The 25,000-nt window shown below is 50.5% G+C and overlaps 1 protein-coding gene across 3 annotated transcripts in view; it reads left to right on the top strand.

Moving 5' to 3' along the window:
* Window positions 1-25,000, top strand: part of syne1a (spectrin repeat containing, nuclear envelope 1a) — a 59,365-nt gene that overhangs the window by 12,333 nt on the left and 22,032 nt on the right. For 2 of the 3 annotated variants that reach the window (XM_060041832.1, XM_060041834.1), the window contains exons 13-37: window positions 95-214; window positions 685-885; window positions 1,457-1,630; window positions 2,156-2,287; window positions 2,918-3,114; window positions 3,505-3,637; window positions 4,466-4,648; window positions 5,135-5,284; window positions 5,729-5,905; window positions 6,990-7,145; window positions 8,203-8,358; window positions 8,595-8,765; window positions 9,403-9,536; window positions 10,033-10,237; window positions 12,331-12,513; window positions 12,948-13,094; window positions 13,398-13,552; window positions 13,791-13,938; window positions 14,221-14,315; window positions 15,021-15,255; window positions 15,830-16,024; window positions 17,530-17,655; window positions 21,554-21,709; window positions 22,298-22,456; window positions 23,206-23,372. In XM_060041832.1, coding sequence (XP_059897815.1) covers window positions 95-214; window positions 685-885; window positions 1,457-1,630; window positions 2,156-2,287; window positions 2,918-3,114; window positions 3,505-3,637; window positions 4,466-4,648; window positions 5,135-5,284; window positions 5,729-5,905; window positions 6,990-7,145; window positions 8,203-8,358; window positions 8,595-8,765; window positions 9,403-9,536; window positions 10,033-10,237; window positions 12,331-12,513; window positions 12,948-13,094; window positions 13,398-13,552; window positions 13,791-13,938; window positions 14,221-14,315; window positions 15,021-15,255; window positions 15,830-16,024; window positions 17,530-17,655; window positions 21,554-21,709; window positions 22,298-22,456; window positions 23,206-23,372 — 4,055 coding nt within the window. Of the gene's footprint in view, window positions 1-94; window positions 215-684; window positions 886-1,456; window positions 1,631-2,155; window positions 2,288-2,917; window positions 3,115-3,504; window positions 3,638-4,465; window positions 4,649-5,134; window positions 5,285-5,728; window positions 5,906-6,989; window positions 7,146-8,202; window positions 8,359-8,594; window positions 8,766-9,402; window positions 9,537-10,032; window positions 10,238-12,330; window positions 12,514-12,947; window positions 13,095-13,397; window positions 13,553-13,790; window positions 13,939-14,220; window positions 14,316-15,020; window positions 15,256-15,829; window positions 16,025-17,529; window positions 17,656-20,889; window positions 21,315-21,553; window positions 21,710-22,297; window positions 22,457-23,205; window positions 23,373-25,000 lie in introns of those variants that run through there. The other variant, XM_060041835.1, reaches the window with a different exon arrangement.

Consider the following 25,000-nt stretch of genomic DNA (forward strand, 5'->3'; position numbering starts at 1 on the left):
CCCTGTAGGTAAATGTAAATGTATGTTCCCTTGTTGTCTTAGCAGTAGCGCTAAACTGGAACTCAGCCCTGTGTCTTTGGTTTGGTTTGGTCAGGCTCTGTCTGAGGTGGAGGAGAGCTTGCGGGAGTTTGAGCAGAGGGTGGCTGAGCTGAAGAGCAAAGCGGAGAGCCTACAGTCGGACCAGGTCTCCAAGCAGGAGCTGCTCAAACTCCAGGTGAGGGTTCGCCCCACGCAATGTCTGATGTCCTTACCTTTCTTTTCTCTTGACACACATATTGCTAACTATAGGCTATCATAACAGTATTGTTTATGGTAATATTACGATTTGAACCACTTTAATTATATATTTAAATTCACATATGGTTTATATCTGAAGGTCAGTCCAAGTAAAATCTATTATATACCATTCAGTCCATATAAATTCTCATAGGATTCTTTAAGACATCAATCATAACATAAATAAATAAAAATGAGCGTTAGCGCTAATGCTAATGCTAATTGCTAGCATAAGAAGTTAGCATTTATGCTAACGCTAACTGCTAGCATTAGCAGGAGTACACCGCCATGCTTGACGGTAGCTGGTAGTTGTTGTTAATGCTTACGCTAACGGTTAACTATAAAGCGCGCACAAAGGCGTCACTCACCATCCCGCGGTCCCCCCCCCCCCCCCCCCTCCCTCCCCAGGATGCGTACGGGGAGTTGGTGCTGATGGTGGGCTCGCGGCGCAGCAGCCTGAACCACAGCCTGTCGCTGAAGGCCCAGTACGAGGCCGCGCTACACGACCTCGCCGACCTGGTGGACACCGCCCAGGACAAGATGGCCGCCGACCAGAAGATCACCGTGGCCTCGGTCATCGACGTGCAGATGCTGCTGGACAAACACAAGGTGAGGATGGACGGACGGACGGACAAAGAACGAGGCGTGGAGACGTTTCTGAGGACCGCCTCACTCACTTAATGGGAAATTTCCAGGGCTGCCAAATGATTAAGAAACAGTCACTACAAGTGTAGTTCAATTCAAATAAGTACATTTTAACAGCCCTATATATTTCAAATTAAAGTGACCAGAGAGTCTTGCTGACTGTTTTAGTTAGTTTGGAAGTGACAGAAAGAGTTTAGGGTGAATCCATACTGTACAACACCTCCCTCTTCTTTTTAACTCCCTCATTCAAACACATACCACATCACCCACATCAACCTAGGGCAGGTTGGCTGGTAACCGGAAGGTTGCTAGTTCGATCCCCGGCCCCTCCTAGAGGTTTGAGGTTTCCCTGAGTAAGACTCCTCACCCTGACTGCTCCCGACGAGCTGGCTGTCGCCTTGCATGGCTGACACCACCGTCGTGGGTGAATGTTGGGCGGTATTGTAAAGTGCTTTGAGTGGCCACTAGTTAGAAAAGCACTGTATATAAACAGCCTCCGTCACTGACCCTGTCCCTCCTCCTCCACCTCCTGAAGGAGTTCTTCCAGGGTGTGGAGCGGCAGATGGTGCTGAGCCAGGCCTTCTACAGCAAGGTGTCGGGGCTGGTGGGGCCGCGGGAGAGCCAGGCCCTGGAGGAGACCATGGGCGCGGCCCACAGCACCCTGAAGCAGGCCCACCGCAGAGGGGTGGAGCTGGAGAGCATCCTGGAGGTAGGGGACACACACACACACACACACACACACACACACACACACACACACATATATATGTAAACACACACACACACACACACACATAAACACACACACACACACACACACACACACACACACACACACACACACACACACACACACACACACACACACATATATATAAACACACACACATATATATATAAACACACACACACAGATATATATGTAAACACACACCCACACACATAAACACACACACACACACATAAACACACACACACACACACACACACACACACACACACACACACACACACACACACACACACACACACACACACACACACAGCACACACACACTCTGAACTCCTTTTGTTGATGTTATACTCGGAGTAGGATGACGCATGTGATCCACCAAATAAATGTAGTAAGATAAGTGTAGAGAATGAGAGCAGGTAACTCATCACACTACTGATTACTGCCATTATGTATAAGTGTGATTATTACTCATCCCCTGTCCCCCCCCGGCCCCCCCAGTCGTGGAGCCGGCTCCTAGAGGACTACAAGGCGCTGTGCGGGCAGCTGGAGGCGGTGGAGGGCGGTGTTCCCACCGTGGCGCTGGTGGAGGAGACGGAGGAGCGCCTCAGCGAGCGGATCAACCTCTACCAGGTACACGCGCGCGCACGTCTGCACGTGTAAACACACACACACACACAAATAAACGAATAATAAACATCTAAACGCACACATGTATACTGGAAATGCACGCCCACATATACACACACACACACACACACACACACACACACACACACACACACACACACACACATTAACACACACTCACATACTCGGACGCACACACACACACACACACACACACATTAACACACACTCACATACTCGGACGCACACACACACACACACACACACACACAGTAACACACACTCACATACTCGGACGCACACACACACACACACACACACACATTAACACACACTCACATACTCGGACGCACACACACACACACACACACACACAATCAAGCCTTTCGTCGCCCCACCCGTCCTAACCCCACCCTCTCTGCCCCCCCCCAGTGTCTGAAGGCACCACCCGTCCTAACCCCACCCTCTCTGCCCCCCCCACCAGTGTCTGAAGGCACCACCCGTCCTAACCCCACCCTCTCTGCCCCCCCAGTGTCTGAAGGCACCACCCGTCCTAACCCCACCCTCTCTGCCCCCCCCCCAGTGTCTGAAGGCACCACCCGTCCTAACCCCACCCTCTCTGCCCCCCCCCAGTGTCTGAAGGCCCGCCTGACGGAGCACCAGCCCCAGCTGTACCAGGTGCTGGAGGAGGGCAAGCGGCTGCTGCTGAGCGTGTGCTGCGGGGACCTGGAGACCCAGCTCACCACGCTGGGGGAGCACTGGCTCTGCTCCACCACCAAGGTCAACCGAGAGCTGCACCGCCTCGACTCCACCCTCAAGCACTGGAGCAGGTCAGTCTGTCTGGGCTCCTGGCTGTCTGTCTGTCTGTCTGTCTGTCTGTCTGTCTGTCTGTCTGCCTGCCTGCCTGCCTGCCTGCCTGCCTGTCTGCCTGTCTACCTGTCTGTCGCTGTATGCCTGTCTGTCGCTGTCTATCCGTCTGATTGTCTGTCTGTTTATCTGTTGCTGTACGTCTGTCTGTCTGTGTATCACTGGCTGCCTCTCTGTTTGTTGGTCCCTGTCTGTCTATCTCTCTGTCTGTCTAGCTCACGGTCTGTGTCTATCTGTCGGTGACTGTAAGTGTGCTGATGTGTCACCGTTTGTGTCTGTCTCTGGCTGCGTCAGTCCCTTCGCCATTGTTCTCTGGTGCAAACACGTCTCTTCACCTGCTCCGTGTCCCCCAGGTACCAGAGGGAGTCCTCTGAGCTCAGCCAGTGGCTGAGGTGGGCTCTGGACCGGCTGGGCTTCTGGACCACCCAGTCCGTCACCATCCCCCAGGAGCTGGAGACCGTCAGGGACCACCTCTCCGCCTTCCTGGTCAGTGAACCCCCCCCCTTCTGTCCCAGACATTACAACACAATCACTGATGGAGAATATAACACAAGTAATCCCTCCTAAGCGACTCCCCCAAAACAGTTCGCTAGCTTTAGCCTGTTTTGCTAGCTTGAGCCTAGCCTGGTTGAAGACTCCGGTAATGCGCAGTGAGTGCATGCAGGTAGACGGCTAGTTAGCCACACAGCTAGGTAGCGACACAGATGTAACGATTGGACGGTCTTTTGACAGACTTGTGACAGCCACAGATACCCATTTGTATCTTATTTGTATCGAAGCATTTAATATATTGATTAACGTCGCGATGTAAAGAGAACTCAAACAAATACCCCTCCCCTCTCCTCTCCTCTCCTCCCCTCTCCTCTCCTCCCCTCCCTTCCCCTCCCCTCCCCTCTCCTTTCCTCTCCTCTCCACTCCTCCCCTCTCCTCCCCTCCTCTCCTCCCCTCCTCTCCTCTCCTCCTCCCCTCTCCTCCTCTCCTCTCCTCCTCTCCTCCCCTCCCCTCCCCTCCCCTCCCTTCCCCTCCCCTCCCTTCCCCTCCTCTCCTCCTCCCCTCTCCTCCTCTCCTCTCCTCCCCTCTCCTCCTCTCCTCCCCTCTCCTCCCCTCTCCTCCTCTCCTCCTCCCCTCCCCTCCTCTCCTCTCCTCCTCTCCTCCTCCCCTCTCCTCTCCTCCTCTCCTTCTCCCCTCCTCTCCTCCCCTCCCCTCTCCTCCTCCCCTCCCCTCCCCTCCTCTCCTCCTCTCCTCTCCTCTCCTCTCCTCTCCTCTCCTCCCCTCCTCCCCTCTCCTCCCCTCCCCTCTCCTCCCCCCTGACAGGAGTTCTCCAAGGAGGTGGACGCCAGGTCGTCCCTGCGGTCCTCCGTGCTGAGCACCGGCCACCAGCTGCTGCGTCTGAAGCGGGCGGACACGGCCGGCCTGCGCTCGGCCCTGGCCCAGGTGGACACGCAGTGGGCGGAGCTCCTCACACGCATCCCCGTGGTGCAGGAGAAGCTGCACCAGGTCGGTGGAGGAGGGGGAGGAGGAGGAGGATGAGTGTGTGTGTGAGAGTGTGTGTGTGTATGTGTGTGAGAGAGTGTTTTTGTTTGTGTGCGCGTGTGTGTGTGTGTGTGTGTTTGCGTTTGCGTATTTGTGTGAGAGAGAGTGTGTTTGTGTATGTTTGTGAGAGAGTGTGTTTGTGTGTGTGTGTGTGTGTGTGTGTGAGAGAGAGTGTGTGCGTTTGTGTGTGTGTTTGTTTGTATGTGTGTGAGTGAGAGAGAGTGTGTGTGCGTGTTCAATATTATCAACAAACACGCGTCTGTGTGTGTGTGTCTGTCTGTTTTTGTGTGTTTGCGCGTGTGTGTGTCCTTTGTGGATGTGTGTGTGCATATCTTTTACAAAAATAGACTCAAAACTAATCCCAGTCCGTCGTTCATTGGCAATATGTGTGCTAACGTCTAAGCTAACGGTTAAGCTAACGGCTAAGCTAACCGAAGTGAACCCCCACAGCTGCAGATGGAGAAGCTGGCGTCGCGCCACGCCATCCAGGAGCTGATGAGCTGGATCTCCCTCATGGAGAACATCATCGGAGAGGACCAGGACCGCATCTCCAGCGCCGTGGGCTCGGAGCGCGTGCAGGACTTCCTCCAGAAGTACAAGGTAACCACAGGCCAGACACGGCCATCAGGGCGTCTCTTAGTCACTGGACAGGGCCCGTTACTGAAGGCCACCTTCAGCCACGCCCACCTGCTCTGAGTCCTCGTAATGCAACATGAACGGCTGTGTCACTTTGGCCTCACACATGAATGTTGACTCTTAATATTAACACAGCTAAGATATTAAATAAAGCAAAACCAACGCGGTGTGCCACACGACCTTCTCGGCGACCGTAAACACTGTATTTGTATAACTCGCATAGTGCCAGCTCACGTTATTGACCCCTGCTTTCATGCTCTCTCTCTTTCTATCTTTATTACTCTCTCTCTCTCTCTCTCTCTCTCTCTCTCTCTCTCTCTCTCTCTCTCTCTCTCTCTCTCTCTCTCTCTCTCTTCCCCCCCCCCCCCTCTCTCTCTCCCCTTCTCTCTCTCTCTCTCTCTCTCTCAGGGTTTCCGGATCGACCGGACCTGTAAGCAGCTGACGGTGGACTTTGTGAACCAGTCGGTGCTGCAGATCAGCAGCCTGGACGTGGAGGGCCGGCGCAGCGACAAGACAGACTTTGCGGAGAAGCTGGGGGCCATGAACCGGCGCTGGCAGGTCCTCCATGGCCTCATCAACGAGAAGGTAGGGCTCCGGGCTCCGGTGGTCCACACTCGGGGGGGTCTGTGCTGTGTGTGTTGTGAGACCACAACGTGTAGGAGTCAGGGTGGTGAAACGCTTGAATTCCGGGCATCCATTTAAACTGCTCATATTAATACAATCAAATAATGCATGTTTATAATAATACATGGGCACCATTTTACATGCATACATATTTAAAGATGATGAACCATATCTTTAGCTATAAATCTGCCCTGATGGGTTCTCTAGCTGTTTTGTAGCCATTGCTATCAATTCTAATGATGATATTATTCTCACGATAATATAAGATTCTCTATGCATGTTTTCTTCAGATTCACACTCACTGCTACTCATATATTCACAGTTACTAATAATTACAGTTACTGATAATGAAGCAGATACTCATAGCTAATAGTATATAATCAAACATGCTGACTCTGCGAAGCTGAGTTTTCTCAGTTTCACACACACTGTTGCTCATATTTTCACAGTTACTAATAATAAGTTACGAATAATAATACTTATATCACTTATAACTAGAGCTGTCAGTTAAACGCGTTATTAACGGCGTTAACGCAAACCAATTTTAACGGCGTTAAAAAATTTATCGCGCGATTAACGCAATTCTTTTATTTTAATTTTTCTTTTTTTTTTTTTTCTTTTTTTTTTTTTTCTTTGGCTCAAAACAAAGAAGCAGTAGCCTGACTACTATGTTCAAATGACATTTGTTCAAAGCAGTCGTTTAATTGCACTATAGAATCTTTTTTTATATCGTCCTGTTTTGATCAGTATATGCCAATGTTGTTATCAATAAAAAATCATTTGCACAAGGCAAGCCGATGCACTTCACCATGTTGATAAGAGAATTAAAATGAGAAGAATTATGGGACAAAGAAATCAAGGGATATTTAGCATAGAAAAAGAATTTGCGATTAATCGCGAGTTAACTATGACGTTAATGCGATTAATCACGATTAATTATTTTAATCGCTTGACAGCTCTACTTATAACACATGCTGCCGCTCCCATCCAGTCCCAACTCTCTTGTGTTCTGTGCCTCTGTGCCATGTGCGTGTCCGGGCCTCAGATCCAGCTGTTGGAGGGGCTGCTGGAGGGCTGGCTGGAGCACGAGAGCGGGGTGCAGGCGCTGAAGGCCTGGCTCACGCTGCAGGAGGACAAGCTGAAGAAGAAACACCGGATAGAGGACGTGGCCTCGGTGCAGAGCGCCCTCAAGGACTGCCAGGTAGGCCCAGAGCCTGTTGCCACGGCGACACTGTACTGTTCACCTGGGACGCAGAACTAGCGGGACCTCTGACCCAGTCGTCCTACTGTGTTACAGCAGAACCTCTGACCCAGAACCTATGACCCAGCAGAACCTCTGACCCAGTAGTCCTACTGTGTTACAGCAGAACCTATGACCCAGTAGTCCTACTGTGTTATAGCAGAACCTCTGACCCAGTAGTCCTACTGTGTTATAGCAGAACCTCTGACCCAGTAGTCCTACTGTGTTACAGCAGAACCTCTGACCCAGTAGTCCTACTGTGTTACAGCAGAACCTCTGACCCAGAACCTATGACCCAGCAGAACCTATGACCCAGTAGTCCTACTGTGTTACAGCAGAACCTATGACCCAGTAGTCCTACTGTGTTACAGCAGAACCTATGACCCAGTAGTCCTACTGTGTTATAGCAGAACCTCTGACCCAGTAGTCCTACTGTGTTACAGCAGAACCTCTGACCCAGCAGTCCTGTGTTACAGCAGAACCTCTGACCCAGCAGTCCTACTGTGTTACAGCAGAACCTCTGACCCAGCAGTCCTACTGTGTTACAGCAGAACCTCTGACCCTGCAGTCCTACTGTGTTACAGCAGAACCTCTGACCCAGCAGTCCTACTGTGTTACAGCAGAACCTCTGACCCAGTAGTCCTACTGTGTTACAGCAGAACCTCTGACCCAGCAGTCCTGTGTTACATCATCACTTCTGATCCAGCAGTCCTTCTGTGTTACAGCAGAACTGCTGATCCAATAGTGCTACTGTTTTTTAAGCAGAACTGAACTATTCCCCCCGATGTAATTGCAGTTGATTGTGTAACATTTTTAGGTAAAACTATTCTTGCATTAATTATAAGTCTACATAATTGCCTGGACCATGAACAGTGAATTCATTGTTCGGACCACACTCCATGTCCTGGGATGAGTGGAGCTCTCTCTGTTTAAATAAAGGTTGCATAATTATAACGCCTCCCTCCCTCCCTCCCTCCCTCCCTCCCTCCCTCCCTCCCTCCCCCTGCTGTTCGCTCAGGAGCTGGAGGAGCTGGTGAAGGAGAAGGAGAAGGAGCGAGAGAAGGCCGAGGAGCGAGGAAGTGCGCTGATCCAGGGCAAGAAGGGAGAGGCCTGCTCCGTCGTCAGAGAGACCCTCAAAGGACTCAACCAGTCCTGGGCCGGCCTGGACCACATGGTGAGCCCCCCCCTCCGCCGCCTCCTGGGCTTAGGGGGGGGACTCTCATACCCGTGAACGTCGCGGAGAGCTCTGAGAGGCCACAGCCCAGGCGTCAACTCCGGTGTCCTCGCTGACTCTGTGTCGGTCTCCCGGCTGTGTTGTGAAGAGGTGGCAGGAGTTCCCGATCTCCTCCGCGCCTTAGGGAACGATCACTAACGAAAGGGATCAAATGAGTGTGTTATTGTCGCCGTCAGATGAGCCAGATGAAGCTGAGTCTGCGCTCGGTGCTGGAGCAGTGGACGTCGTACCGCCGCGAGGCCGAGGAGATCAGCGGCTACCTGATGGGGGGCCGCTACGCCGTGTCCAGGCTCCGCCTCCTGAACGGCTCGCTGGAGGCCGTGCAGCAGCAGGTGTCCAGCCTGCAGGTGGGTCCCCCGTGACGCGGTCGTCACGGTGACGTGACGACCTACAGACCCGCAGTCCTTACGTTTGAGGCAACACAAGACTGATGGGACAAACACACACACTCCTGACATTTGACGACACATTTGAGACAACATCTGAGCGATGTGACAAACACAAACCTGTGTTCGCTCATGGGCCATGGGTGTGTCGTTGAGCTGACGCCTGATGAAACACAACTGGGATTTTATTTAAGTTGTGGAACCTGCAGTATCGTCTGCCTAGTTTTGAATTAAAGGTTTAATTCAAGTATTTGATTTAATTTGTCTGCTACACACTGGTATTGGATGTCATTGAGGTTTCATACTCCCCCAACACACACACACACACACACACACACACACACACGCACACACACGCACACACATACTCAGTACGTTAAGCACTTCGAAACCTTAGGTAAGAACTTAGGTACCTAGAGAAGCACTTTATAAAACGCAACCAATCAATTAATTAATCCGAGTTCTATTAAGCGTGCCCTCAGCCCCAAGATAGAGTAGCTGAAATGCGTACGTCTCTTTTCCCCCCTGACGCCTGACCCATGACCCCTGACCCCTGACCCATGACCCCTGACCCCTGGCTCTGTGCTCCCTGAATCAGAGCCTGCAGGAGGAGATGGACAAGCAGGAGAGCAGCCTGGGGAAGTTCGGCTCGGTGACCCACCAGCTGCTGACCGAGTGCCACCCGTCGGTGGCCGACACGCTGAACCGCGCCCTGAGGGACGTCAACATCAGGTTGGGACGGCAGCGCCACGCGAGAGCAACGGGAGACCGAGCGCTCTCAATCTAGTGTCTCTCGGCCCCCTCGCTCACACACTCTGTATCTCTCCTGGTCGTTTTCACACAACGTACCAAACGATTGAACAGGCTTTTTACGGACATACAGCCACAGATACAGGATTTAAATATTTTGTTGTGTCGGAATGTGAAGAGTATCCCAACATATACGACAGATAAAAGCTTCCAAATCAAACGGCCTACCCTGGCGTTCACCACATTCACTGCGGGTCGGGTGGATGAAGACTGTTTATGAACGGTTTCATGCACTTTGGAACGCCGAGGTCGTTCATCCGTGCGTCACTATTCTGCACTAATAAAGTGAAACCAGCGACTCTGAGTGGGGGGGGGGGGGGGTTAATTGGTGGGAACGTGGACCTTACTCTGGCAGCTCTCTCCAGAGTACCAAACCTCTAAGCGTAAACCCCTGTCCCCCGGGCGGGCCCCCCCACAGGTGGAACGGTCTGCTGGAGCAGATCTCAGAGCAGCTGAGGAGCAGCAAGGCGCTGCTGGGCCTGTGGCAGAGCTACCAGGCGGCGGGCGCTCAGTGTGTGACGGCGGTGCAGCGGCAGGAGGACCGCGCCAACCGGCTGCTGAAGAGCGCCACCGACCGGGACATCACGGAGCAGGAGAGCGCCGCCTGGGTCCGGGACTGTGACGTGAGTGGAGGGTGGAGGGTGGAGGCTCTGCTGCAGGGAGGGTGGAGGGTGGAGGCTCTGCTGCAGGGAGGGTGGAGGCTCTGCGGCAGGGAGGGTGGAGGCTCTGCTGCAGGGAGGGTGGAGGCTCTGCGGAAGGGAGGGTGGAGGGTGGAGGCTCTGCTGCAGGGAGGGTGGAGGCTCTGCGGCAGGGAGGGTGGAGGGTGGAGGCTCTGCTGCAGGGAGGGTGGAGGCTCTGCGGCAGGGAGGGTGGAGGGTGGAGGCTCTGCTGCAGGGAGGGTGGAGGTTGTGTTGAGGGGAGCGTGGTGGTGGTGTTGAGGGGAGGGCGGAGGTTGTGTTGAGGGGAGTGTGGTGGTGGTGTTGAGGGGAGGGCGGAGGTTGTGTTGAGGGGAGCGTGGTGGTGGTGTTGAGGGGAGGGCGGAGGTTGTGTTGAGGGGAACGTGGTGGTGGTGTTGAGGGGAGGGCGGAGGTTGTGTTGAGGGGAGCGTGGTGGTGGTGTTGAGGGGAACGTGGTGGTGGTGTTGAGGGTTTCCTTCAACAGCGTGACAGTTGGCATCTTTCTAGAAATACATCAATAGTCAACAAAAATACTATGAATAAAAAATACAAAAAAATATATCTATATATCTATAATATAATAACTAATTATATGAATTTTAGTATTCTAATTATATAAAAAAGAATAAACAATTCTTTATCACTTTAGAGTAGAGTAATGCAAAAATAGTAAAAGATAATTTATAGTTATAACCTAGTAGGAACCAAATTCCTTTTAGTCGACTAGGTTTCTATGTTTGGGTTTAGTTTAAGTAATTTTTACATGACTGTACGTGCATGATGCAGGGGGAGCCGAGACACAGACCAGACTAGAGGAATGCAGCGTTGCGGTCGTATGGTTTCTACACACGTCCAAACTACCCACAAGGCTCCTCTGCGTCCCTTAAGGTCCCCTGAGCGCCACTCCTCGCTGCAGATGAAACGAACATCCTGTCCGATTGTCCTCCACAATGCAGAGCTACAGCCCTCTGTGACAAAAGGCCTTTTGACGGGGCGGTCTTCCAGGGTGAGACACCATGGGGAGTGGCTCTTTGTCTGGCTGGGGGAGACGGCCATGCTGGTGGTTGTCAGAGAATACAGAGAGTCCTAACACTTGGGAAAAGAGCCTGCGATCGCCCGCTTTGGGCGTCACTAAAGCAGTAGCCGTCAAAGCCCCGAGAGAATAGAGGAGAATATAAATGTATGAGTTGTTCTGTCTCCTGCTGTGAACTCAGACAGTGAATGTAGGACCTACAGATTTAAACTCTTCTTTGCGACGATGTCCCTCTGGGTTCACTGAGTCTCACAGCCCTTTGTCTACTCATGAAAAGCGTGTGTGCAACACTTTGAGGAGACCAGTGTACAGCTGTACTACTGGTCACGGACACTACATCATTACATTGAATTACGCCACTCACCTTTGCATTATTTGGGGTTCTGTTTTCAGACGACTTGGAAAAAACGTTGTTCCTCTTTCTGCGACACCGAGGGAGCTTAAAATAAACTATGCCCTCATCGCCGTCGGTGACTCACGTGACACCCTGGAGTTGATGCGTCGTTAGAGTTTTTCCGATACCGATACCAGTATCGGAAATACCTCCGATGCTGCCTAAAATGCACCGGGTATCGTCCTATGCACCAATCCGATACCATCACGTGACTAGCTAATTTGCTACACAGGCAGAGAGCATAACAAACACGTGCAGTGTTATGCTGCTTTTCCAACGGTAGGAGGTGGAAAGTCGGAATGGGAAACGAGCCATCTCCGATCTACGTGTGTTCGAGCTACCAAGTCGGAAAAACGTGGATGGTCATGCTAAACTAGATTAACACAAATGTATTATTGTAATTATAATATAATTGTAATATAATATAATTATCATAAATGTAAATGATCTAGCTCTGAACGAACGCAAGAGAACCGTTCAATAATAACAAATGCTATTGGTCGTTGTTACAATGCTAGATGCTGTTACTCGGTATCGGCCGATACTCAAATTCAGCCATCGGAATCGGTATGGGGAAGGTACAAATGGTGTGGGACCGTGCTGTGTGTGCAGGCCTGCCTGGGCGGCCAGGCCCCCGTGCAGCAGTCGCTGCAGCAGCTGCAGGCCCTGGGGGAGCAGCTGAAGAGCCAGGTCGACGCCTCCTCTGTGGCCGCCCTCCAGTCAGATCACCGCTCGCTGGTCCATCGCCTGGCAACGCTGGAGCACGGCCTGCACCGGCACCAAGAGATACTGCAGGTAAGACCACAACGTGGAACATGTCTTGTTAGGGCCGGATTGATTCTGTTGTGTTTGTCAGGGTGCATACTGTTGTAGAGTGGGATACTTACATCTGACCACTAGGGGCAGTAGTGTCATTGCTGCATACAAGATCCTACCGCTAGTTTTCCTGAGGCAGTTGATATGGTCGCTATGCGGGAGAGACTGTGTTTTATGATGTCTTATGTACACATGTGTATGTCGGGGCACATAAACTTAAGTGCATGCCATTCATCTTTTATGTCTATATGCTGATTTATGTACTTTGGTATAGCTGTGTGTGTGTGTGTGTGTGTGTGTGTGTGTGTGTGTGTGTGTGTGTGTGTGTGTGTGTGTGTGTGTGTGACAAATGTAAACAACAATATATACACCCTCGCGTTAACCCTGCGGTGTCTGTGTGTGCCTGGCACTAGTCGGGGACCCAGGACTACGAGCTCTTCCGGGGGCAGCTGGACACACTGTGCTCCCAGGCTTCGGAGGCCGGGCTGGCCCTGAAGGAGGTAGACCCGGTGGGAACACCGGAACCCACCGTGGTCCAGGAGCACATGGAGCGACTCAAGGTAACCACGGAAACTCGAAGCCTCCGTGCACCGTGCAAACACACCAAGAGACCCTGTATCAGGCCAAGAGAGTGTGTAAGATGAACAAAAAGAGTCATATCGGGGCTCTGGGTAACAGTGAAATTATAGTTCATTGTCTTTTGTTTGTTTTATGAATTACAATTACGAAATTTAAATTCAGAAATTCTGAAAATAGGGAAAACATTTTTTTTGTATGCCAACGTTAAAAAAAACACAACTCAAGGCATACAACCTACCCAGGTGTATGAACCTGTTGACATTGAGCGTGTGCTGTGGTCCCAGGTTCACCTGCTGCAGCTGAGCAGCCTGTCCCCGGACCTGGAGCGTCTCAACGAGCTGGCCTATCGCCTGCCCCTCAGCGACCGGGACATGAAGAGGCTGCAGGGCCTCAACCGGACCTGGGCCTCCCACTCGGCCCACCTCACCGAGAGGTTCAGGTACGGGATGGCTCTCCCGGGGCACCTCAGCGTAACGCTTCACGTTAACGTGAGAAGGGCCCCATAGGGGTAGACTTGCACTTGCATTTGCACTCTACGTAGCCTCCCCCACCTTACCGGGGGTTTGTTGGGTTATCGGTGGACGTTTCCACAAAATGTGTTATTACTGTTAAACCCTTTTTGAATAGATCCTGCATCCTGATTCACCCTGCCTCCATCTCTCCCCCCTCCCCTCCAGTAAGCTGCAGGCGGGTCTCCTGCAGCACCAGAGCTTCCTGCAGAAGTGCGAGGCCTGGATGGACTTCCTGTCCCAGACGGAGCAGAAGCTGGCCGCTGAGATCTCGGGCAACCTCCTCAGTCTGATGGAGCAGCAGAGAGACCACGAGGTGTGTGTGTGTTTGTGTGTGTGTGTGTGTGTGTGTGTGTGTATGTTTGTGTGTGTGTGTGTGTGTGTGTCTGTGTGTGTTTGCACGTGCATGTGAAACCAGACTTCAGTCGTAGAGGCTTGGAACTGAGCTGTGTGCGAGTGCGTGCGCGTGTCTGTGTGTGCGTCTGTTAGCGTGTGTGTTCCTCAACCAGAGAAATCGATCCTAATGTCTTTCTCCTCTCTTATCTAATCGAATGACCCTCTGTCTGACTGCTTGTCCTCTATGTCCGTTTCCCTGCAGCTGTTCCAGGCTGAGATGTTCAGCCGACAGCAGATCCTGTACTCCATCATCAGTGACGGACAGAGCATGCTGCACCAGGGGCAGGTGGACGACAGGTAGGGCTCCGCACTCGCCGCCTCACAGCTTCACTTTAGAAAAAGGACGTCCACCGCAGCCTCTGTGAAATACGCCATCAACACACAACTGTGACCACACGACAATGTATTCATAGTATCAATGCGCCGCCAATCCGATGCATCTTAGCCAGTGTTGCCTGGCAACCCTTTTATGTCTTGAGGAACTGTATGACTCGGGGGAAGACGGATGATTCGCTCGTCAATAAATTATCGCATTTTATGCTGCAGTGTGTTTATTTTGTGAAGTCGAAACTAGGTAGTCACGGTAACCGTTTTGGTGTCCGTTTTATAAAAGCCATCATTGCATCTGGTCGAACAGCGCCCCCTAGCTCTTCAGAAATCTCAGTAACCCATGGCCTCTCTTGGCTTATTGCTTAAATGAATACCTGTAAATAGAGTGTGGTTTTTTTCTTAACATAAAGCCCATCAAGCTTAACATTATTCTCTGGCGTTAATAAGGATTGAGGAGGAATCAACATTATTTTTAAATAAACAGCAGGAAGTCAAAATGGGACCCAAAAAGTATATTATATGCAGAACTCGGAGTTGCCAGTATCAGCATAAGTACCAGAGGTCAGAGTATGTAGAGTGTTTTAGTGTGTACTCTCAGTCTTAGCATTAGTACTCAGAGTATGGCTGACCCTTGTGTCCCCTGTGACCCCCCCCCCCCCCCCACACACACAGGGAGGACTTCAGCCTGAAGCTGGCGTTGCTCAGCAACCAGTGGCAGTGCGTGGTGCGGCGTGCCCAGCAGAGGCGGGGCATCATCGACAGCCTGGTGGTGCAGTGGCAGAACTACCGGCAGATGGCCGACAAGCTGCGGCGCTGGCTGCAGGAGGTCAGCCGCGACCCCGACGTCCACCAGCAGGGGGAGGCGGTGGCCCTGCAGGAGGCGCGCGCCATGCTGGACCAGATCCAGGTCGGTACGGCCGGGGGCCCCCCCCCCCCCCCCCAACACTGGGGCCTGTAGTCACCCCTCCTGTTGTCATAGCATCACAGTGACGGGGACGTTTGATCAAAAACGGACTGACTGAAGTCTGAATTATCTTCGATAAATAAGGCAGAATTATTTTGATCATTAATAATCGATCATTGTTAATTTAGCTACAATGTGGAAGATTTGAAGGAAGATCAGGTCTAAATTTAGAATAAATCATCTCCCTGAAGGGGACACTTCCACTTTGATCAAATCACGCAACAATTTAACCAAATCAAACTGTCAACCCCATGACCCCCTTTAAGTCAACACCTACCGTACACCCTTTCAAGTAACCTCCACCTCCTCAACCTAAACCCTCACCTCCACCACCTCCAACGCCTCCCTCCCTCCCTCCCTCCCTCCCCCTCCACCTCCTCCCTCCTCCCCCTCCACCTCCACCTCCTCCCTCCATCTCCTCCAATCGCACCTCCCCCCCCCACCACCCACACCTCCCTAGCCCCCTGTAGCTAACCTGTCCCCTCCGTCGCCCCCCGCCCTCTCTGTGCTCCTCCAGCTGCGGGAGCGGGTGCTCCAGCGCCAGCAGGGGGCGTACATCCTGACGGTGGAGGCGGGCCGCAGCCTGCTGCTCACCGCCGACGGGCGGGTGGAGTCGGCGCTGCAGACGGAGCTCATGGACACGCAGGAGAGGTGGAGGCACGCCCACCAGCGACTGGACCAGCAGCGCAGGGAGCTGCACGGCCTGCTCAAGGTGGGTGGTGTTTGGGTGGTGGGTTGGGTGTGGGTGCTGTGTTGGGTGTGGGTGGTGCGTGGTGTGGGTGGTGTTTCCGGTGTCGTGGGTGCTGTGTTGCGTGTGGGTGGTGTGCTGGGTGGGGTTGGTGGTGTACGGGTGAGGGGTTGGCGCTGGGTGATGTGTTGGGTGTGGCTGGTGGCTGGTGTGGCTGGTGGCGCAGACATTGTCCTTTTAAATGTATGGGTAACGGTAACGCTGAACCGCCCTAGCTTTAGCCCTCTGTGATGCTAGCTCTGCATCAGCTCAGCCAGCCAGAGTCTGGTCTCTGCCGCAGCATGACGGTGATGGGCCCAGAAATCCCAGAGCAGCCGAACCACGTGATGTTATCCAAGCGAGCAGCGGGTTTCAGAGGAGCAGCGGAAAAAGTTGGAGTGTAAATTTAGAAGTGAGGCCAGAGAGGGTCACCAAACTGTCGAGGAACGGATATACAGGAGCACCTCTTCTGCGTTGGGATGGAGGGATTCTAAATCAATGAAATGCATGCCCTATGCTTGAAGCACACACAAACATGCACTCACGCATAAAGGCATGGACACACGCACACAGGCACGCGCACACACACATTTTGGCACCGACAAATGCAAGACAAGAAAGTGACAGCAACGTACAAAGTTCATGGGTTGGGATTGACACACATGCACACATACACACGCACGTGCACATACACACATGCACATGCGCATGCACGGATGCCTTTGGCTCCATGCAGATAGCTGTAATGATAAATGGAACAAGATACATTTACCTAGCATGTACAATCGGCTCTTTCTCCCTCCCTTTCTCTCTTGTCCCCCTCTCTTTTCCTCTGTCTGTCCTCCTGTTTACCTCATTAACAACACTGACCTACATATTCGAGGACTTTCTTCTCTGTGCTGTTAAAACAGGTATCGGTTTCATGACTATCCTCAAGGCGATCCTCAATCGATTGATCCCATAACTATGCGGAGGGATCCCTCCTCGTAGTTATGAGTCGTGTCCTCATTTTCACCGATTATCAGGCTCTTAAAATAGCCCTAATCCTCGCCCCTCTGCCGCTGAGACGTTTTGTGACCGGTTCACTCAACGTCATTCTCTCTCTCTGTCTGGTCTATCTGTGGCCTGGATTCATCCACCAGCAGGGATGATGATCCAGCACTCTTCCAAAGCCACAGCTTGCAATAAGGACCACTTCATATACCCACGCGTCTATGGGTCTAAATGTTTTTCAGTGTGGCTCTTGTTGTTGTGTGGATCGTATGTCGCACTGACTCCTGACGTGTGTGACTGTGTGACTCTGACTCCTGACGTGTGTGTCTCTGGCTCCTGACGTGGGTGACTCTGACTCCTGACGTGTATGACTCTGACTTCTGACGTGTGTGTCTCTGGCTCCTGACGTGTGTGTCTCTGACTCCTGACGTGGGTGACTCTGACTCCTGACGGGTGTGACTCTGACTCCTGACGGGTGTGACTCTGTGTCTGTGCAGGACTGGGGCCGCTGTGAGAAGGGCATCGACGCGTCCCTGGAGAAGCTGCGGGCCTTCAAGAAGAAGCTGTCAGCGCCGCTGCCCGACCACCAGGAGGAGCTGCACTCGGAGCAGATCCGCTGCAAGGTGGGAGGAAGCGGGCTGCTCTTGTCCTCAGTTGACTCCTCCATGTTCAGGGCTCAACGTGGCTCTCCGTCACGCCGGCTCCCCCTGCTGATAGGCAGCGGGATAGCTTGCTCTTAATGCATTAGACTTCTAGTGTTTCCCCTATATGCACCTAGCAGCGGCGGTACGCCGCTGCTGAAATATGACCGCCGCTGCTGAATTTCTTTTTTTTAACTAGAGAAGAGGAGAGCTTCATATTAACGGAGGAACTTCCGCAGATTCAGAGTTTGCGGTTCAATAGATCATCAGTGAAACATCGTTGCGACACAATTGAGTGTAGTAACCCAGAGAACCAGCTACAATATTGTTTTCATCCAAACAAGCCGTCTTTGGCGAACGGTGAACTGCTTGGCTTCTATGAGCAGTCGGCTTTCAGCCGCGAGCTTAGGGACCGTCTGCAAAGTGCAAAACTGAATTGCATTGTCTTCTACGAGCAGTCGGCTTTCATCCGCGAGCTTAGGGACCGTCTGCAAAGTGCAAAACTGAAAACGACCACAATGGTAAAATGTCAATACTGTCGCCATTATTGACTCTAGAGCCCCAGAACTTGCCTTAGCCCACCCTATCGTTTCGTCCATAAATCTAATATTCTACCGTTTTTTTTTACACAAGCAATGAGAGGATGGATGCTGTGTACACTAATGAACAGGCTCAAATGGGCTAGTGAAATCGAGCGCAACCTTCCTTCAGGAATCTCTAACCTCGGATTGGTGGGTGGGCGTCTCCTGTTTGACAAAACCAAAAATGCAGAACGAGCGCACCTAAGATAGTTTCCGCTGTTTTGTCTGTCAAAGAGTTTAGCTAGTCTTTATCAGAAAATCCACGATTTCCAGCTGTGTTATAACATGACCTGGTAATAATAATACTATAATTTTAAAACCTTGACATAATCTGTCAGATGTCTATTAAATGACAGTTGACCACAAGACGATTCTACATATGCCTCTTCTTGAATTGCTTCATGTTTTAGTCGGCAGAGCCTTGTAATGCTGCGTAGCATGATAAGCATGATTAGGTGCAAGGAGCAGAAAAATATCAAATATATGTTGATATGGGTGCTAATTTTCTGTTGAAAAAAAATGCTGGCATTAGTTTATCAGCTGAGGGCGTATTCATTGCCATAACAACGTGAGCTAATCAACAAGTACAACATGTTCTAATACTAGGAGACTCAGGCAAACGCCCTCAGCTGATTAAAAGTGTCAGGGGGGGCGTGAGCGGCAGAGGGGACTTAGTGTCTTATGTATTTATTTTAATAGGTTACTTATTTTATTTTAAATAAACATAAGACCAAGGGTCAGAAGTTTTACAAGAATTTTGATCTTACAAAGTCATGACAGAGGGACTTGGTGTCTTTATTCATGCTTGAAAGATGAACATATATTTTTTTTTTTGAAAGGGAATAAGCTGATGAAGCTGACAAGTGACCAATGTTTACTTTTTAAAAATATAATTAAATGCAAACCCCAGTGAATCATTTGCTCTTGTTTCTCTGTTTTGAGATTCACACAGACTTAGCAGTCTTGTTTAAATGTTACAAATTGAATTAATAAACTGAAATTGGAAATAGTTTTAAGTTGTTGCAGATGTTATCTCCGTTAATTTTATTAATCTAAATAAATAAATATTAGCAGGTTCTCAATAGTAGGCTATTTCAATTCAGGGAGGGCGTGATAAAATGTCTGTCTCCTAGGTGGGGAATGAAAGAAAAATTATTGAGAACCAATGGTCTAGAACATGTTGTACTTGTTGATTAGCTCACGTTGTTATGGCAATGATAACGCCCTCAGGGCTCTTTATGGTCTTACTGCAACCTTATGTTTTGAAAAATATATCTCTACTTATTTCTAAGAAATTAATTTTTTAGCAAAAATGTCAACATAAATTTTTTTTAGCAACATTTTCAGTAGCGTCGCCATTATTGCCTCTTGAGCCCCAAAACTTGTTCAATAGAGGCATGGCCTATTTATGCTCCTACTACAACCTTTGTGATGGGGAGAGGGGAGCGAGTGGGAAGATGCATTGGTTTGAGGCACAGACCTTTTCGATTGCTGTAGTATTTGGGCTATGGGATTTTAATGTATAGGGTGGTTGTTGATATAAATATTTTTTATTAATGTGCACAAATGTACTGTATGTATGTTGCCAGTAGAGGCATAGAAACCTCCGCTGCTGCAACTCTATCCTAGGGGAAACACTGACCTCTATGGTCTCAATACTCTAAGACGATTTACGGTTTGCACACAAAACAAAATAATTTGAGGACGTATGCAAGTAAAAAGATAAGAAAGGGGAAAAGGGCAGCAATCTTGAAATGGTGGGTTTTGAGGGCCTGTTTAAGTCTTGTTTTTTTCGATTCTATCTTTGATAGTAAAAGAGTTGAATTGGACACACTCACACACACACACATAATCCACACTCTTCTGACCTTTGTCCTAGGTTTGGATTAGTGCTGATGAACACACAGGAGGCAGGTTGTACTGTATGTAATCATGTACTATTGCGGACCTTTCTTTACCTTTTTCTACCTTATTATTACATTTTTTTTTATCCTATTTCTACTCTCTGTTTGCAAACGAAACAAGCACTGTTCCTTTAATATAATGATGAGGTTGTCTGGGCGTCATCAACTCTGTATCATTTGTTTTATGCTAATCCGAACCGGCCGGGACCCCCCCCCCCCCCTCCCCCAAAGCAGGGGCACCTCTCCTCCGTCACATGGGGGTGGGGTCAGGGAGGGGGGGGGGGGGGGTCAGGGAGGAGGAGCTAGACTGAACACAGCAGAATCAGCTTGGGAGAGAGACATAGGGAGTGAGAGAGAGAGAGAGAGAGAGAGGGAGAGAGAGAGAGAGAGAGAGAGAGAGAGAGAGAGAGAGCTGTAAGGAGAGGGGGTGGGGCAAAGGCACCGAAAGCCAGTATGTTTGAAAGAGAGAGGGGGTTGGGGTGAGAGAGAGAGAGAGAGAGGGAGAAAGAGAGGGGGTTGGGGTGAGAGAGAGAGAGAGAGAGGGAGAAAGAGAGGGGGTGGGGCAAAAAGCCGGCAAGCATGCATGCCTGTGTTTGTGTGTGTGTGTGAGAGAGAGAGAGTGAGAGAGAGAGAGAGAGAGAGAGAGAGACAGAGAGAGAGAGAGAGAGAGAGAGAGAGAGAGAGAGAGAGTGAGAGTGAGAGTGAGAGTGAGAGAGTGAGAGTGAGAGTGAGAGTGAGAGTGAGAGTGAGAGAGAGAGAGAGAGAGAGAGAGACAGAGAGAGAGAGAGCATCTGCCCTCGTGACGTTCTGTGTGAGTGCAGGGTGTGTGTGTGTGCGTGTGTCTGTGTGCGTGCGTGCATGCGTGTGTGTGATAGAGTGAAGGCGTGCATGGCTGCTTTTGTGCGCCGGCGGCTTGCGTAACACACCGAGATGCTCCAGATCCTCACGTCACTATAAGTAGAAACAGCGTTTTGACCGTGTCGTCACGGTGACGGAGGCGGGAGGAGGAGGAGGAGGAGGAGGAGGAGGAGAGGTTAGGGCTGCTCGTGGCTTGACCTCACATCCTTGTAGCGTCGGGGAATATTCAGAGCTGCTGTGATGTTCAGGACAAAAGTCTCTGCTCTGTTATTTCGGTGTTTCCCTATCATGTGAAAAGGTCGGTTGTTTTATTTGATTGTCGCTTGGTTGAAAAGACCGCTTTCCTTATCTAGTGATTAATGTCAACGTTGCTTTAATCTCATTGCCACAAAGAAGCTTTAACAATGCTGTGATTTGAAATGTGACGGTGGATATTAGGGGTTGATAGTCTTTGTTGTTGTTGTTGTTTTCGTTAAGCTCAAGTGTTATTGGCTGTGTGTCTAATGGTGGAACCATTGTTGGCTCTGTGTTTCCAAGGAGCTGGAGAGCAGCGTGGAAGGCTGGACCGATGACCTCACTTCCTTGTTCCTGTTGAGGGACTCCTTCGGGGGCGTGGTCAGCGCTGATGACCTCACACTCCTGCAGGAACGCCTCCAGCTGCTGCAGAGCCAGTGGGATGAGATCTGCCACCAGGTAATGGCACACACAGACACACACATGCGCACAGACACACGCAGTGTACGTACAAACACACATATTAAACTAGATTATTTTCTAATCTTATCTTTAACCAAAGAAACAAATTCACTTCAGTTTCCGTCTGTATCAAGATAGTTATTTTAGCAACTAGCCCCATTATGTCTGTTTTGTATCTCTGTGTGTGTGTGTGTGTGTGTGTGCTTGTATCTGTGTGTATGTTGGGTACGAAGGCTATCTGGGTTACAAAGTACAAGAAGGAGATAATGGAAGGGAGACTTAACTCCCTTTGATACATAACTGAACATAACTGAGCGCAAACCACAAACAGTTATAGTTATGATAAATTACACAAGGTGGATGTTCACTGTTTAGTGTTAATCTAAGTGTTAAGGTTTGTGGTATTTCGTGTTCATAAACCTATCTTCACCCTAATTCCGTCATGTTGGTAGTCGTCAATATTGACTCGGTATCTTAAAAAAAGTGTTGAATCACCTTGAAGATCAGACTGTAACTTTAGGGCTTAGACTGTTTATTTACATTCCTAACGTCCGTCCGTCTGTCCGTCCGTCCGTCCGTCCCCAGCTCTCCCTGCGCCGGCAGCAGGTGAGCGAGAAGCTCAACGAGTGGGCGGTGTTCAACGAGAAGAACAAGGAGCTCTGTGATTGGCTGACCACGATGGAGAGTAAGGTCTCCCAGAACGGGGACATCAGCATCGAGGAGATGATCGAGAAGCTACGCAAGGTAGCGCACGCACACACGCAAGCATCAGGGTACACACACACAGGCACATGCACACAAGCACACAAGTACACATAGTAGTACACACCAACAGGCACACCCACACCCACACACACACGTACACACACACACACGCACGCACGCACGCACGCACGCACGCACGCACGCACGCACGCACGCACGCACGCACGCACGCACGCACGCACACACACACACACACACACACACACACACACACACACACACACACACACACACACACACACACACACACACACAAGCACACACACACACAGGTAAGAGTACACACACATACACAAGCGCAGACACAAATAAGCAGACTTTTTTTTGACACCCCTTTAACACACACACACAAATACACACACTTTCCTTTGTACACACTTACCTAAACGTATTCAAGTTGGAGATAAACCACACATTACTAATGCTTAATTCATAAAGTTACCATGTGACACACAGAGACAGAAAGGTCACACGATGAATGAATTAAAAGCGTTACAAGGTAATCCTTCGAACACACACACAAAACGTTTGTGATTGGCAACCGGCCCCATCTCGCCGATCTCACGCAACCACGAACCAATCATCAAACCGCCACAAACACCCAGAGACCGATAGCAGCCACAGAGGGCTTCACAAGGCCCTCGAGAGTGGAACAAACACCAGACCCAGGCACGCGTCGGTAACACCTCCTCCCCCGCCCCCCCCCCCCGCCCCTCTCCATCCTCCAGGACTACCAGGAGGAGATCAGCGTCGCCCAGGGCAACAAGCAGCAGCTGCAGGCCATGGGCGAGCGTCTGTCCCGGGCCAGCCAAGACAGCAAGGCGGCCGAGATCCAGCACAAGCTCAGCAAGGTCAGCGAGCGGTGGCAGCACCTGCTGGACCTCATGGGAGCACGGTAAGAGCCTAAGAGCCTGATCCCGGATCCTAACCCTAACCCTTACCCCACCCTCACTCTAACCCTAACGCTAACCCTGCACGGTAAGGGTCTGAGAGCATGGCCCTAACCCTAACTGTAACTTTAACCCTAACCCTAACTGTAACCCTAACCCTAACTGTAACCCTAACCATACCCTAGCCCTAACCCTAGCCCTAGCCCTAGCCCTAGCCATTACCCTAACCCAAGCCCTAACCCGGACCCCAGGTCTTATTCTGCTGCCAACTGTATCACTGCTAGCTTCCCGTAGCGCCACTAGCTTCCCGTAGCGCCACTAGCTTCCCGTAGCGCCACTAGCTTCCCGTAGCGCCACTAGCTTCCCGTAGCGCCACTAGCTTCCCGTAGCGCCACTAGCTTCCCGTAGCGCCACTAGCTTCCCGTAGCGCCACTAGCTTCCCGTAGCGCCACTAGCTTCCCGTAGCGCCACTAGCTTCCCGTAGCGCCACTAGCTTCCCGTAGCGCCACTAGCTTCCCGTAGCGCCACTAGCTTCCCGTAGCGCCACTAGCTTCCCGTAGCGCCACTAGCTTCCCGTAGCGCCACTAGCTTCCCGTAGCGCCACTAGCTTCCCGTAGCGCCACTAGCTTCCCGTAGCGCCACTAGCTTCCCGCGTAGTGTAGGGTGACGTCGGAGGATGGTGGAGAAGTGTTCGTATTTTTCCGTTGATCTGGAAACTTGTGTTGAGATCAGTGGTTAAAACCCATTTATAAACCTGCCTTTTTATCTTTTTATTTATTTTCTCTCTACTGAGGTGTAATTCTTGTTCAAAATCGTTATGGTGCATAAAAAGACCCACCGGGTGTCGTTGTTTTGTTTGGGGAATATCCCGACTAAGTTACTCTGGTCTCAGGTCTGAAGATAGAAATGGATGCTTTATTACATTTTGAGATTATTACGTTTAGAAACACGGTTATGAATTATAACGTTTCATTAGTCGTGGGTTTAAAGATCTAAGGTGTCATATTTGGTTTGAAGGTCTTGGTTTAAATGTGAGGTTGAGGTGTGGAGTTATAATTAGTTTTGTCTGAGGCAGGCTTTGTTGTGGCTGTGGTCTGTTGTTGGTCCACTTGTCACATGACGCTAGCAAGGCCACTGAGCCTCTTCCTCCAGAATGCATTGCCATGCATGGCTAGGTTTGTTACCATTGGTTTCCCAAAAAACATTGCAACACATGTGCAAAACTTTTTTTCCCACAATGCCGTTGTGGCCTAATCAGACAGACAGGCGACTCTGTGCTTTGAAGTGGACTTCCAGCTGGTCAGAAATATAAACCCCGCGGGAGAGAGAGAGTTAAAGGGAGAGAAGCTATTGTTCCAAATCTTTTATTTATGTTGTTTAATGTTCCCTCTATAAATTCTTATTGACATCCTTTTGATTTCAATTCAATTCTCCAGTCAATCAATAGGAAATAGGGCTAGTTTATATTTTCAATTGTTGATCTTCTACTGAAGTTGTTTTTGAACATCTCCTGATACTAAATACTTTATGTTTACATTGAAACATTTGATTTGAAGAAGTACAAACGTAACAAAAGTTCAGACGAGCAGGTGTGATTTCGGTGGTTCCTGTTAGGGTGAGTGGAAAGTGGAGT

This window comes from Gadus macrocephalus, chromosome 21, assembly GCF_031168955.1.
Source record: "Gadus macrocephalus chromosome 21, ASM3116895v1".
NCBI classification, from domain to species: Eukaryota; Metazoa; Chordata; class Actinopteri; order Gadiformes; family Gadidae; genus Gadus; species Gadus macrocephalus.